Source organism: Microcaecilia unicolor, chromosome 3, assembly GCF_901765095.1.
Source record: "Microcaecilia unicolor chromosome 3, aMicUni1.1, whole genome shotgun sequence".
Taxonomy (NCBI): Eukaryota; Metazoa; Chordata; class Amphibia; order Gymnophiona; family Siphonopidae; genus Microcaecilia; species Microcaecilia unicolor.
This window is the reverse complement of record NC_044033.1, coordinates 437,143,641-437,160,248: the sequence shown is the minus strand read 5'-3', so window position 1 is coordinate 437,160,248 and position 16,608 is coordinate 437,143,641. Positions and strand designations below refer to the sequence as shown.

The 16,608-nt window shown below is 42.5% G+C and overlaps 1 protein-coding gene across 2 annotated transcripts in view; it reads right to left on the bottom strand.

Annotated features, from left to right (window-relative positions):
* MBOAT2 (membrane bound O-acyltransferase domain containing 2) overlaps nt 1-16,608 on the bottom strand; it is a 343,260-nt gene that overhangs the window by 18,083 nt on the left and 308,569 nt on the right. For both annotated transcript variants that reach the window (XM_030198898.1, XM_030198899.1), the window contains exon 12: nt 2,650-2,801. In XM_030198898.1, coding sequence (XP_030054758.1) covers nt 2,650-2,801 — 152 coding nt within the window. The remainder of the gene's footprint in view (nt 1-2,649; nt 2,802-16,608) is intronic.

Sequence of the window (16,608 nt, the reverse complement as noted above, 5' to 3'; positions counted from 1 at the left end):
CTTCTGATGGGATACAAGATTTGTCTGCTTTATTGGAGGAATCTTTGTCGGAGATTGAATTAAGAAGAACTAATTGTGTCCTTCATATTTGAACAGGACTTGAATGCTCTAATGAGATTATATTTTAAAAATTCAACTAAGCTTTTTTGTGGTCAAAAGATATGGATATTTCCAGATGTGGTAAAAACAACACAGGATAGGAGGAAAAAATTCCTGACTTTTAGAGAAGAAGTTAAAAGTATTGGAGCTAAATTTTTGCTTGCTTATCCTTGTAAGTGTTGTGTTAAATATCTAGGAAACATATGTCTTTTTCGATCCTGATCAATTACAAAATTTTTTGAATGCAAAACGAATAACTAACTAGATGGTAAATTGTTAATGAAGGAATAACTGATTAAGATATAGAAAAGATGGAACTTCTGGACAGGCCTATTTACCTTAAAATGTATATTATTTGGATATCTCCTCAATTCCTATCTTCCCCTCCCCCTCCACTATATTGTGGTCTAAGAAGAATATATGTATTATGTTTTTCTTTCTTTACTGGTTGGGATTTTTATCCAACATTTAATGATTTTTTCTTTCGTGTTACCAATGCAAGTTGTCTTGTATAAAACAATAAATGCAATAAAAAAAAAAAAAAAGAATTTTCCATGAAGCTGCCTGGGTCCGTGCCTCCATTCTGATTGGCTGTGCCTGGGACTGAAGCCTCGGATGACATCATCCAGAGAGCCCAAGCAACAGCAGTGCGGGCCCAGGCAGCTTCATCGAACGTTCATCTAAGGCAGAGACGTTGCTCACGAGGACAGTGACAGCTGAACGGCGGACAGGAAAAACGAAGAGCGGCAGCCGATTGGCAGTGAGGACGACATTAACAGCTGATTGAAATAGGAAGACCGGCGAAAACAGGTAACCCAGCAAAAAGGAAAACACGCACACACAGTTAGTATGAGGAACCTGATGGGAAAAGGTGGAATTGACGTTGAAGTACACACACACACACTCTGTCAGCCAAACTCCCCCCCCCACCCCACAGCATATTAGCAGCAAAGGTGAGGCATCGGAGCATCGCTGATCCCCATACAGAGCAAACCTGCAAACCTCTCTCTTTCACACACACACACACACACACACTCTTCTCTGTCAGCCAAAATCCCCCCCCCCCCCCCCCACAGCATATTAGTAGCAAAGGTGAGGCATCGGAGCATCGCTGACATTGGAGCCAACTCTGTGGGTGCTGTGGGTGCTTGAGCACCCCCAATATTGAGAAAAATTCCTTGTATGTGTTCAGGGAGGGGTCATTTCCATTGGGCTTAGCACCCCCAATAATTTTGAAAAGTTGGCTCCTATGGCGTGAGGTAACCAGTTATCTCCCACTGAATATCTGCAGTGTATATTTATGTGCCAAGACACGCTCAATAAAAATATATATTTTTTAAAATGTATCGCCTGCAACTTGGTGGATTAACATGGCAATCAACAATTCGCTGCTTAAAATACCAGCACACATTCAGGAGAAATGATGACTATATTGAAGCTGTATACATGGAGGGCAATTCGATAAAGAGCCTATCTGGACCCTATTCTAAAAAGAATAGGCGCTTACTTTCTTTTATAGAATACTAGCATAAGAGTTAAAATACACACGTATATTAAGTGCAACCAGCCACAGAGCTAATATACACATTCATGCCCAGATTGTTTAAAAATGCACATGTGAAGCAGCATGTTAGAAAGGATGTACCCATAGGAGCCAGGGAGGGGTTATTTCCACTGGGCTTAGCACCCCCAATACTTTTGAAACGTCTCTCTCTCTCTCCCCCCCCCCCCCCCCCCCCCCCCCACAGCATATTAGTACCAAAGGTGAGGCATCGGAGCATCGCTGATCCCCATACAGAGCAAACCTGCAAAACTGTCTCTTTCACACACACACACTCTCTGTCAGCCAAACTCCCCCTCCCCCCCAGGATATTAGCAGCAAAGGTGATGCATCGGAGCATCGCTGATCCCCATACACAGGAAACCAATATCCAGTATGCAATAAAGCTAAGTATTTTATCTGATTTTTCTAAGTGTCTGAGTGGGTCATTTGCACATATCAGGGGAAATTAAAAACCCAAAACTAAGCAGATGCACGTACCAATACCAAATACAATTGGTCTGCCAGGGTTCCCAGGTTTGTGTATTTTAGGTAGCATATAGTAGGTGCACAGAGGAGTGGACTAGTCTTGGATATTGGCACTGTCACCACTGTCAGATATAGGCCAATTCACTGGTAAACCCTTCCTCTCCCTAATGTTACTTAGACAACAAAGTTAGTCACAGATGTATTAGGTTAGTTCAGGAAAATGTCCCTCATTTCCACATAACCAAATGAACACACAATAACCACAATGCTTTTCTATTTTTTAATAGAATATTGTGGCATAGGTCACCAGATGACCATCTGCTTCAGATAATTCAAACTAGATTGCACCCAAAAAGAACCACAGAAGACAACTAGGCAAGTGTCAAACAACTCCTTTCTCGTTAAATAAAGAATTAATGTATATCACAAAGACTAGCTTAAATCTATTTTAACTGACTTGCCACACATTGAGAAAATATGGAGATGTACTTTGTAAAAATATGAATGGGATATACACTTACCTGTAAAATCTTAAAGAAGGTTTCACTGAGAGGAGCACAAATGGCGCAACTGTGTAACTTATCGCCATCTGCGTTGCTAGCCACGTCACAGCATCATAGCCAGATTTGATGTTGGGGGAGCCAAGAAAGTGATGTCTTAAGTTGTTTCTCAACTGAGAACAGAGAGAAGAAAAAATGGCATAAAAACATCAAGCAGCTAGCTATTTTAAACTGAAGAGAAAATACCAATTTTTATTGTAGCATATCAATAGAAATCAAACAAAATAAAACATGGAAAAGAAAATAAGATGATACCTTTTTTATTGGACATAACTTAATACATTTCTTGATTAGCTTTCGAAGGTTGCCCTTCTTCGTCAGATCGGAAATAAGCAAATGTGCTAGCTGACAGTGTATATAAGTGAAAACATTCAAGCATTACTGTGACAGTCTGACAGGGTGGGAGGATGGGGGTGGGTCGGAGGTATGCATGGGGACATCAAAGCATATCATTGATATTCTAACAGGATGGGTGTGGATAGGTGAGGGGTGGGGTGATCAACAGAGACATACAGCTTTTGGTTTATAATGGGCTAGGAACTGTATGTCTCTGTTGATCACCCCACCCCTCACCTATCCACACCCATCCTGTTAGAATATCAATGATATGCTTTGATGTCCCCATGCATACCTCCGACCCACCCCCATCCTCCCACCCTGTCAGACTGTCACAGTAATGCTTGAATGTTTTCACTTATATACACTGTCAGCTAGCACATTTGCTTATTTCCGATCTGACGAAGAAGGGCAACCTTCGAAAGCTAATCAAGAAATGTATTAAGTTATGTCCAATAAAAAAAGGTATCATCTTATTTTCTTTTCCATGTTTTATTTTGTTTGATTTCTATTGATAACCTTAAGAGTGGACTAACACGGCTACCACACTCCTCTATTGTAGCATAAAAATTCCTGGTTCATTAAGAGATCAAAGTATCTCTAATAGTTTTTCAGTTTTCTAATGCACATATACATGTATCTAATGTCGCCATTAAAAAAAATTACCATTTATAATAGTCTGTAAGGCAAGAAAGTTTGACCTCAAAATCCCATTAATAAACGAAAGTCGTCTTATCTATGGGTTATTCTTATCAATTAATCACCAAGAGATACACACTCACAGAACAGCCCTACATAAAAAACCTCTGTATAACAAACTCTTACTATTTTAAATATATATTTTTACTTATTTATTATAAAAAGGTCAAAGCGCCTCATTTTATAAAATGAAGATAGTTACTTGTAGCAGGTATTCTCCAATGACAGCAGGCTTCACATTCACACAAGTAGATGACATCGATCTGTGTCGCCCGGTCCGGCTTCTGCTATAGTAACAAAGAGAGCTTCGTGGAGTGCTCCACCTTGCATGCATGAGTGTCTTCCCACTCGTTGGAGAATACCTGCTACAGGTAAGTATATTTGTTTTCTCCGAGGACAAGCAGGCTTCTATCTTCTCACAAGTGGGGAATCCCTAGCATACAGGCTCACCGAAAACAACAAATACTGGTCAACTGGACCTCGCAACGGCGAGGACATTACACAGATTAACCTGAAACTATATACAATCTGAAAGAGACTGCAGCCTGGAACAGAATAAAACAGGCCCACCACGGGAAGAAGGACTGGGATTCTATTCCAGGTACTTCCTTGTGCAAAAGAGGACTGGGGGAATGCGTCCCATCCTAGACCTAAGGACCCTGAACAAATTCATAGTCCGAGAAAAGTTCAGGATATTTTCCCTGGGCACACTTCTTCCCATGATTCAGGAAAATGATTGGCTATGCTCTCTGGACTTCAAGGATGCTTACACATATATCTTGATACTTCCAGTTCACAGGAAGTATCTTCGATTTTGGCTGGTAACATAGCACTTTCAGTACTGTGTACTGCCCTTTGGCCTTGCGTCTGCGCCCAGAGTGTTTACAAAGTGTCTAGCAGTAGTCGCAGCGTCCCTACGCAGGCTGGGAGTGCATGTGTTCCCTTATCTCGACGATTCGCTGCTGAAGAGCACCTCAGAGGATGGTGCTCAGGAGTCCATGCAGATCACTATTCAGGTGATAAGGAAACACATGCACTCCCAGCCTGCCACTTTTGCTGTGGTTATGCTTTGTTGGAGCCAGTCAAAATCCCATCCCTTGCTTTTGTTGGGAAGCAGCAGGGGCCTTAGGCACAGAACGAGCGTGCTGGGGCTGAGCCCGAATAGGTTGTCAGGACGCCAGAGTATACCTTCGCCTAGCATAGGAATAGGGAGCACTCTGTGTCCCCCCCAAAAACCTCCTGGTTGAGGAGGTTGTAGCAGAAGGCACCCGGTGGGTTAGAGAAGCCATAGCATCATTGTGCTTTTTGATCTGGTCGACCAGATCTTCCACCTTCTTTCCGAAAAGGCTATGCCCCCGGCAAAGTACATCCGCCATCCTCTGCTGGACTGAATGGTCTAGGTCAGAGACACGCAGCCATGAGAGTCTGCGCATCGCTAAACCTTGAGCAGAGATTCTGGATGCCACATCAAAAGTGCCCTTGGCCAGGAATTTACAACACGCCTTCTGCTGCCCGACTACCTGGCGAAAAAGCTTGGCCTGCTCCAAAGGGAGGGCATCAACCAAGGTAGACAGATGCCTCACCGAGTTCCACAAGTGAGCGCACATGAAGAGATGGTAGGATTGGATATGGGCAGTGGGCATAGTGGCCCGATACGTCTCTCTCTTAAAAGAATCCAAGGTTCTAGCTTCTCTGCCTGGGGGCGCCGAGGCACAGTTTCTAGTACTCTTGGCTCTCTTGAGGGCGGAGTCCACCACCACGGAGTTGTGGGGTAACTGAGACCTCATCAATCCAGGTTCACTGAGGATCCGATACTGGAAATCAGTCTTCTTGGAGATCACGGGGGCAGACAGAGGGAACGACCAGTTTCGCATAAGGACATCCTGGAGTACCTTATGCAAAAGAGCCATCACTGCCTCCTTATGTGGAAAGGTATAGACCAGGACCTTGAAAATCTCAGCCCAGGGCTCATCCTCCACTTCTGCAGGGAATGGAACTGCCTCAGCTATTTCCCGCACAAACGATGAAAAAGAGAGGCTCTCGGGAGGAGACAGTCTCCTTTCAGGTGGAGGGGAAGGTTCAGAGGGTATCCCAAAAGACTCATCGGAGAAAAAGTACCTGGGATCTTCCTCTGACTCCCACGAGCGCTCCTCCTCAGTATAGGAAAGTACTTTCCTAAGGGAGCTCCGAGACTGAGCCTGCCTCAACGCTGAGGATCGATATCCTCGATGGCTATGTTGAGAAGTCGACACCCACATGGACTGCGCTGAAGCTTCTTCCACCAGCGTCGATGGGGAGTCGACCTGGGTGGCAAGCAGCACCGAGGACAGGGACCTCACCGCAGTTAAAGGCCTGGGAGCAGATGATACAGAAGGCGCAAGCACCCCCAATGCCAAAGCAGACTGACGCAGCAGTCCTTCCAGAAGCTCTGGAAGCAGGGCCCGGATGCGCTCATCGAGAGCCGCCACCGGAGAAGGTTGGGAACTGGTGGAGCAGTCACTGGCAGAATCGGTTGAGGCTCAGGAGCAGGAACTGGACTGCTAAGAGGCCGACACATCGGCACCTCCTGTATGGAGGGGGGGCGGTCCTCCTGGCACTGACGTTTCTTAGGTGCCAAATCCTTTGACGCCCCAGAGCTCCTGGCATCGTGAGCTGAGGCAGAACGGTGACGGTGCTTCTTAACCTTTGCTTAATGTCCGTCACCGAGGTTCCTCAGTGCCGACGAGGATGACGTTGAATCCTTACGTCGCCTCAGGGTCGGGACTGAGGGGCCTGCACAGCAGAAGGCCTCGAGATAGGTGGAGACCCACTCGATGCCTCACTGTTCCCAGCATGTCTTGGCCTCTCAGCAGCCATGTGTTCCTCTGCTCCTGATGTCGATGCATCCCTCAATGTCGATGCCGCTGACCTCAGTACTGATGCCAAAGGCCCGGATCGAGCCTCAAAAAGTTTCTCGAGTTGGGTTTCTTGAGCTAGTTGGGTCCTTTTCTTCATACGATGCCATAGGACACAATGAGCTGGGCTATGGTCGGGCCCATAGCATTGAATACACCAAGAATGAGGTGGTGCGGTTGAACCAAGTACAACATTTGAAGCCGCTGGGTGTCTTCGATGACATGGAAGAAAAAACAGCACTGGCGAAATCAAAGGACTCAATTGTGCCTAAGTAAAAAAGGGCACAAAAAAGGATAGAAACCCGGCCATGTCGAAAAAGAAAGGAAACTTAAACTAGGGAACAAAAAGGAAATAAAAAAAAAATAAAATAAAATAAAATAAAGGAGACCATTAAAAAAAAAAGAAAAGAAAAGAAAATAATGAAATAAATGAAAAAACATGCGACTAAAAGTCGAGTATAGTGAAAAAGAAGGCTCTTTTCCCGGGTACTTCAAGAAGCACAGGAATAAGTCTGCTGCACCTCGTTGCGGAAAAAAGAAAACTGGATTACGCGCATGCGCGGTGTGCGCTGCACATGCGCCAGAAGGCTCTGGCAAAGTTTTTTCTATTTGCTATAGCAAATGCCGGTTCCCGGGCCAACGCGGACATCAACCCACTTCTGAGGATAATACAGCCTGCTTGTCCTCGGAGAACACACACATATATGCAATATCAAAGTTCATCATGTACAGCCACAAAATAACTTTTTAGGGTGGATAGTGTTCAAAATGATCTCCTTTCATTATCAACCAGATAGAGATAAGAGTTTTCAGTTTTGAAACAGTATAAGTCATCATAAGAACAAAATATAAGAAAACCAATGGACTAAATTAGAGGCTTACAGACCATTTAGTTATGTTTAAACTTAAGAGATCTGCATGAAATGATTTATTTTTATTGAGACTTATAAAACCACTTGACCCTGAAACATGTTCAAAACAGAATAATCCATTTGTGCATCTAAAATGTAAACTTCTACAAAACAGATGCAGATGTACATCTAGTAGCGCTATAGAAATGATAAGTAATAGTAGTAGTAGTAGATGTGATTCCATGTACTCCAATGAAAGGAGAGTTTAATTTTATTTCCATTTAATTTCAGTATATTCCATCTTTACAACACCAGGCTTTCCAAGGCACATTACAAAACAGTTAAGATGAACCCATCAAGAAACAGGATATCTTCACTGAAATTTGGCCATCTGTATTGTATAGAACTGTGTAGAAAAATGAGCACAAAATACAGCATTCACAACTGTAGTTTCTCTTACCAGCTACAATAATTTTTAAAGTTGTTTTAGTGATATTCAATTGTTATTTCATGATATTTATATCCACTGCTTTTTTCTAGGATAAGCAGCATAAAATGTTATTGAACTTTTCAGGATCTTGCCAGGTATTTGTGACCTTGATTGGCCACTGTCCAATTGCTGGACAGGGTGAAGATGGGACCTGGGGTAGTTTACAACGAACCCTAGTAGCTCTAGCACCCGAATAGTCATCCGCATGGATTCTCAAGTACCGTCCTCTGAGGTGCTCTTTACCAGCCAATCGTCGAGATACAGGAACACATGGACTCCCAGCCTGCATAGCAATGCTGCAACTACCACTAGACACTTGGAGAAGACCCTAGGAGCTGACATAAGACCAAAAGGCAACACGTGGTACTAAAAGTGATGTGTTCCCAGCCAAAATCAGAGATACTTCCAGTGGGCTGGAAGTATCAGGATGCGAGAATATGCATCCTTTATGTCCTGAGAGCATAGCCAATTGTTTTTCTGAATCATTGGGAGAAGGGTGCCTGGGGAAACCATCCTGAACTTTTCTCGGACTAGAAATTTGTTCAGGGCCCTTAGGACTAGGATGGGACTCATCCCCCCTGTCTTCTTTTGCACAAGGAAATACCTGGAATAGAATTCCTGCCCTTCTTCCCCTGGTGGAACGAGTTCAAATGCATGGGCCTTTAGAAGGGCAGCGAGTTCCTCTGCAAGTACCTGCCTGTGCTGCCAGGGTGGTGGACTCTGGTCCTGGGGAACTGAGTTCGATTCCCACTTCAGGCACAGGCAGCTCCTTGTGACTCTGGGCAAGTCACTTAACCCTCCATTGCCCCAGGTACAAATAAGTACCTGTATATGTAAGCCGCATTGAGCCTGCCATGAGTGGGAAAGCGCGGGGTACAAATGTAAAAAAAAAAATGAATGAGCTCTCTGTTGGCAATCTGGAGGTTTGAGATGCCAATTGAGGGCGTACCTGAGACAGACTATTTGAAAAACCCACCAGTCAAAGGTTATAAGAGGCCACCTTTGGTGAAAATATTTTAGCCTCCCCCCGACTGGCAAGTCGTCCGGGACGGACACTTATACTGCAGCTATGCTTTGTTGGAGCCAGTCAAAAGCGCGTCTCTTGCTTTGCCTGGGGTCATAGGTGCACACTGTGTGACATGAACAAGCATGCTGGGGCTGAGCCAGAGAAGGCTGGTGAGCCAAAGGAGTGTACCTACACCTAGAATAGTAGTATGGACTGCTCCTTGGCCTGGCAAAAACCCTCCTAGCTGAGGACGTGAATGCAGAAGGTGCCTGATGGGAGAGAGAAGAGATTGTATCAGTATGCTTCTTGATTTGGTCAGCAACCTCCTCAACCTTCTCTCCAAAAACGTTATCCCCCCGGCAAGAAGCATCTGCTAACCACTGCTGAACAGTGTTCCAAGTCAGAAACACGCAGCCATGAGAGTCTATGAATAGCATTACTTAGAGCAGAGATCCTGGATGCCACATCAAAAATGTCGTAAGTGCCCCTGGCCAAGAACTTTCGACATGACTTCTGCTGCTTGACCAACTGGTGAAATAGTTCAGTCTGCTCCGGAGGGAGTGCATCCACCAAGTCCCATAGCTGTCGCACAGAGTTTCGCAAGTAGATGCTCGTGAAGAGCTGGTAGGATTGTATACAGTGATGAGCACTGAGCCTGGTACATCTTCCTCCCAAAAGAATTCAGAGTTCTAGCTTCTCTGCCTGGGCGTGCCGAGGCACAGTCCTTGGATTTCCTGGCTCTTTTGAGAGTGGATCCCACCACCAAGGAACTGTGAGGCATCTGAGGCCTATCAAAACCAGATGCACCGTGTATCCGATACTGGGTGTCAACCTTCTTGGGCATAACAGCGACTGACAGAGAGGACTCCCAGTTCCTGACAAGGACTTCATAGAGTACCTCATGGAGAGGTGCAGTCACAGCCTCCTTAGAAGGAGATGTATAGTCCAGGACCTCGAGCATCTTGGCCCTGGGCTCATCCTCCACTTCCAAAGGAAATGGAATGGCCTCAGTGTGTAATGGGCTTTGAGCCTGGTGACATGGGTTTGATTCCCACCGCAGCTCCTTGTGAACTTGGGTAAGTCACTTAATCCTCCATTGCACCAGGTACAAAAACTTAGACTGTGACCCCTCTGGGGACACAGAAAGTACCTGCATATGATGTGTATTATGCTGCATAGGTCTAGTACCATTATAGAAATGATTAGCAGTAGTAGTCCTTTACAAAAGATGGAAATGAAAGGATCTCTGGCGGAGACCTTCTCTTTTTAGGTGGAGGGGAGAGGGTTCAGAGGGAATCATAAGACTCATCTGAGGAAAAGTATATATATATATATTATATTCTAAAAACAATTTTTTAAATTCATTTTATAAAAAAATTCATTTCATTTTTTTCGCATACTCATAGTTTTAATATTTTTTTAAGTAATCACAATCATTCACTATATATTATTTGTTGTAATTATTATTTTTCATATTTTAAATCATTTTTGTCACGTCATGGACAGGTTAATAACATTATTAATGAATTAATTTCTTTTTTAATTTTTGTATTTATTTTTATTATATTTTATTTTTCCATTTTTTTCATTAGTCAATTCATGTACAAGGTTTTCCATCAATCATTATTACTTTTTTAAAAACTTTTTTAAAATTTATGATTTTATTTTTAATAATTATTAATTCTAGAGAATAATTATTTAGGATTATTCAACTTGTATCATACATAGATCTTCATATTCATCAGCCATGGAGGTAATTTAGGCATTTCGCACCATTTTTCACTACTTTTTTTATTTTTAATCTTTAATATTTTTATTATTTTTTGTTTTAATTTTGATTGGTTTGGTTGCACTACTGACGTCACTGATTGGCATCTAAAATTTACCACACATTTCAGCACTTCAAATTATTTATTAAAAAATTAGATATTCTTTTCCCAATTGTATTCTAATCCACAGACTTTCTATAGGTTTTTTAAAGTAAACGTAGAAGGAATTTGTTTTTAGTCATTTCGCCCCGTTTTTATTTATTTATTTTTTACTTTTTTCAGATGCGATTGGTTAGAGGTATCACTGACGTCATTGATTTCCATTTAGACTTCACAGTTTTTCTGTATTTTTTTCAATATTTTTTTCATATTAGATTTTTTTTTTATTTTAATTTATATCTACAAATTCTCTCAGTAATGCGGTTTAAAAATACAAAATTCATCTTGCCCTTTGACCTTCAACTTCCGTATTTAACTCCCCTAGTCGGTCACAGCGGTGGTTTTTTTCAGCCTTTACAGAGTTGTGAGGGTGTTTGATGGGTCTCACGTAAGTCAGTTTGTTCTTTTATCATTGATCTTTTCTTTTTTTATGTTGAAATTCAGGTTTATGGCCAAAGGTTTACTTCGTCACAGTGATAAGTTTATGAAGATAAACACTCTAATACCGAAAATAGCACTTAGCCAAAACAATCACTATAGAGCACTTGGTCTAGCCAGTGATTGACATATAACGAACATTTCTGTCAAATAGGCTCTATCCACAGTTATTTAGACAAAGCACCACCATTATATATAGAATTTAAATTATATACGGTAGTAAATGTTTGAGAATCAATAACATTGTTGACTACTACATATATATTTTTTAGAACGCCATCCAATAACTTGCTAATTTGATTATTCATTCATTTGTTCTATATATTATCGGTTTTTTAAATTATTTTTACTATTTTCTGCAGCATTCATTTAATTTTTATTTTGTATTGTTATTTTTATTTTCATTCTTAACTCCTATTAATATTTTTGATTTAGGTCACCACTTTTTATGATTGTTTGTGTTTTTTTACCATATATTTTAGAAGATTTATGCTATCAGTCTCCTGTATATGTGAGTTTATTTTCAATTTATTCTTATTACATTTTTATTTTTTCACATTACATAATGCTCTTTATTTGGTTTTTGATTGCTATTTGTATTTTTCAGTTGCTTTTCATCAATACATATATCTACTAAACCTTGACAATAAAGGATCACTGTGTAGGTGGGTGTCTCATCTGGTTTTCATCTCAATTTATTTACATATTATTGTTGTGATTGTTTATGTAATTTATGTTTTTTCAAGTAAACATTTTCATTTTTTATTTCAAATTGATGCTCTTGTTTTAATGAAAGCCATTTGATAATTTTATTTTGAGTTGATACATTTATCTGGTACAAATAGAGGAGTTATATTATAATATTTATATTTTCTATTTGTTATTATTTCATTATTTATTAATTGCAAAATAAACTTCTTTGAATGTGGGATATTTATATTTATAGTATGGAGCCTCTTCGTGCAATAACTTTTTTACATTTATACATTTATATATATATGTATTTTCTGCCAAAATATTTTTGATTATTATCTATCATATAATTTTATATATGTGTTTATTAATATTTTGTTTCTTGTTTCAATAGTATATGTATTCATATACATTTTTATATTTTTCAGTTATTATATAGGTTATTATATATATAGGTTTTTAAATGTTATGTTATTTGTCTTGTAGCCCCTGTGTCATGATTATGGTCAGAACCCCTCTCAAACTTACCTTATTTCTGGTGGTCAGCTTCTTAGCTGGCTTGTGCTGGCTGCTTCAAGCAGCATGACTGTAATTGCTTTACTATACTGCAGCTGTATGTGTTAACTGAGCTAGCTGCCTCTGTGTGCTGGTTGCTTCCAGCGTGGCTCTAATTGCTCTGCTATACTGCAGCTGTGGGGGTTAAGCCTGAGTTAGCTCTAGCTCTGTTTCAGTATGCTGCCTGCCTGTATCTGGTAGTGGTGACATCATCAAGCAGGGCCTTGATAAGAAGTGGTGTTCTTCCCTTCAGGGCCTTTGCAACATTTGCTTAGTCGTTTGCTTTAGGTCCAGGTTAGTGGTAGTGCAGTGTGCACTTTTGATCTGTGTTAGCTTCCCTGCTTTTCCCTTGTGGCTCCCCTGCTTTCCCCCTTTTGGTGCTTTGGAAGCACTTCTGTGATTGGTGATTTAGTAGCACTTCTGTGTTTGGTGCTTTAGAAGCACTTCTGGGTTTGGTGCTTTAGAAGCACTTCTGGGTTTGGTGCTTTAGAAGCACCTCTGTGTTTGGGGCTTTGGAAGCTCTGTGTTTGGTGCTTTAGAAGCACTTCTGACTTCTGTGTTTAGCTTCCCTGTTTTTTCCCTTGTGGCTCCCCTGTCTTCCCTTTTAGTGCTAGGAGCTCTGCTGGTAGTTTGGTGCTTAGGAGCATCGTAGTTAGTTTAGGGTTGTAGAGCTGTTGTGCTTGGTGCTTAGGAGCACCTGTGCTAGTTTGTGTGTTTAGGTTCCCTGCTCTTTTCCTGTGGCTCCCCTGCTTTTCCTAGTGGTGCTATTGGTAGCACTTCTGTTAGTATAGGGCTTAGGAAGTCCTTTTGTTGGTTTATTGTTAGGAACACTTTTGTTGGTTTCTGTTTGGAGTTCTTCTGTTGGTTAGGGCTTGGGAGCACTTATGACAGTTTAGGATTTAGGAGTACTGCTGTTTCCAGCTTGTTCTAGTCCTGGTCCCTGTGTCATCCGGTATCCGGTAAGTCCTGCCGGCCACTCGAACCCAGGGGGCTCAACCCTTGGGGGGCAGTGGCTAAGTGCAGGTGAAGCTGTACGGACCAGTGCAGTGTGCTCCGGTCCGGTGTCCTCCAGTCCGGGGGGTTCCAGTCCGGTGTCCTCCAGTCCGGGGGGTTCCAGTCCAGTGACCTGCAGTCCGGGGGATTCCAGTCCATGTGTTCCGGCTCGCTGGGCAGTGCCTGCAGTCCCTGCCGGTGCGCTTGCCCAGTGTTGGTTGGTGGGTTTTGCCTGCTGCTGTCGCTCCTCGGCAGCAGCCCAAAGGCTCACGTTTGCTCCAAAGCACCGCCCCGCGGGCTCTGAACCTGAGAACCTGACACCCAGACGCAGCCCTGCTGGGCGAAACACGGCTTGTGTCGGGCTGATTTGAACATTTGGTTTTCATTTAATAAATTTATGTTTATCTTCTACTGATCTGCTCTGTTTTTCCATGCTCCGGAGGGAGTGCATCCACCAAGTCCCACAGCTCTCGCACAGATTTTCGCAAGTAGATGCTCGTGAACAGCTGGTAAGATTGTATACAGAGATGAGCACTGAAGCCTGGTACATCTTCCTCCCAAAAGAATTCAGGGTTCTAGATTCTCTGCCTGGGCGTGCCGAGGCACAGTCCCTGGATTTCCTGGCTCTTTTGAGAGTGGATCCCACCACCAAGGAACTGTGAGGCATCTGAGGCCTATCAAAACCAGATGCACTGTGTATCCGATACTGGGTGTCAACCTTCTTGGGCATAACAGCGACTGACAGAGAGGACTCCCAGTTCCTCACGAGGACTTTGAAGAGTACCAGATGGAGATGTGCAGTTACAACCTCCTTAGGAGGAGATGTATAGTCCAGGACCTCGAGCATCTTGGCCCTGGGCTCATCCTCCACTTCCAAAGGAAATGGAATGGCCTCAGTGTGTAATGGGCTTTGAGCCTGGTGACATGGGTTCGATTCCTACTGCAGCTCCTTGTGTACTTGGGTAAGTCACTTAATCCTCCATTGTACCAGGTACAAAAACAGACTGTGACCCCTCTGGGGCCAGAGAAAGTACCTACATATGATGTGTACACCGCTGCATATGTCTAGTAGCATTATAGAAATTATTAGCAGTAGTAGTCCTTTACAAAAGATAGAAATGAAAGGATCTCTGGCGGAGACCTATTTTTAGGTGGAGGGTTCAGAGAGAATACCATAAGACTCATCTGAGGAAAGGTATCTGGGATTCTATCCCATAAGAGTTCCTCCTTGGTGTTGGACAGTATCTCCCTATGGGAGAGTCGAGACCAAATCGGCCTTGGTGCCGAGGAACCATGTCCTTGAGGGTCGCGTTGAGGTCGACTCCCACCTGAACTCTGGTGAAGCTTCCTCCACTGATGTCAAGGGAGTGCCGGCTTGCGTGGCAGTTGAGAATGGGGTCACAAGTGGCGACGGCGGCATCAGCTAAATTAAACAACTCGATGGTGTCTAAAAAAGGGCAAGGCATGGAAAAAAGAAAAGGGAAAGACTCAGCCAAAGTCAGGGCCTGAAAGTAGCCTGATAATGACAGAAAACAAATAAAATAAAACTTAAAACCCAGGCAAAACACTAATAAGAAAAATAAAGGAAGGATAAAAGGTTCAAAAAAATGTGGAAAAAGTAGAACGGAGAAGACCGCATTTGCATAATGGGTGGGAAGGCACTCGTGCATGTGCGATGAAGAGCAGCTTGTGCTTCACAAAGCACTCTTTTAGCTGTGGCAAAATGCTAGACCGGGTGACATGGATCGGCGTCACCCACTTGTGAGAATATAGAAGCCTGCTTGTCGTCTGAGAATATAGATTATAATACATGACACTATCCAGCATTACTAACCTGACATTAAAATACAGACTCTGGCTAACTTCATGTTTCATTGCTAAGGCCTGCTGCTTGTTAGTCCTCAGACTAGCGTGCAGTCAGCAAGGACACTGCAAAACATTACCAAAGCAGCTGGTGGACAAGCAGAATAACTATCACATTACATCACCACTAGGGGAATTCACAAACTTGTTGCAGACTTTGAAGCTTGTTCTCACCCCAAAAAATGCACATTGTTTACTGGGGTGATACTTCAGGGTTAAAGTGCCCCTTCAATGTGGGACAATATTGTTGATCCTTAAGTTACTATAATGTAACAGAGGGAACTAAGTACAAAAACAAACCAAGCAAAAAAAAAAACAGCACAAAGGGCCTTTAAAAACAAAAGGGAACAGTTTTTTCATGTAAAAAAAAGTTTTTATGGTAAACTTTGCTTGAAGAAAGACCCGACACGGGCCGTGTTTCGGTGCCGCCGCACCTGCGTCAGGGGTCTCCAAATGAAGTATAATACAAAGCTTACACACAACAACAGCATAGGTCATTCTACTACGACCTATGCTGTTGTTGTGTATAAGCTTTGCATTATACTTCATTTGGAGACCCCTGACGCAGGTGCGGCGGCACCGAAACACGGCCCGTGTTGGGTCTTTCTTCAAGTTTACCATAAAAAATTTTTTTACATGAAAAAACTGTGTTCCCTTTTGTTTTTAAAGGCCCTCTGTGCTGTTTTTTTTGCTTGATCCTTAAGTTACAACATTTGAGACAGACAATGTTGTTGTGCATTGACAACAAGGCCAGGAATCACATCACTGACTCAGCTGCAGCCTGGAATTAATGCATAAAAGAAGCTCATATCTGAGGCAAATGGCTATTTGCATTCCATCTGACCTCAAATGTAACCCCTGCTCTGTTGCCTGACTGGTCCATCTGAAGAACATTCCACCTGCTGGACGTCTGACTTCATCAACAACTAGGTTGTATAGTTGCCATGTAATTGCTGTGTGAATGCTCTATTTTGCTAGGGTAGCTGGCTGAATTAGAAGCCTGCCTTAGGTTTCATGTGTATTTACTCCAAGCTATTTTTATGATAACATCTTCTTTGTCATTACCGTTGCCTTTTCATTTTGTTCTTGGTGCTATGTAAATAAATACACAACCTATTTTTATAATATTTTTGGGGTGACATGTCCATTCTTGTTAGCACTTGGCCATTTGATC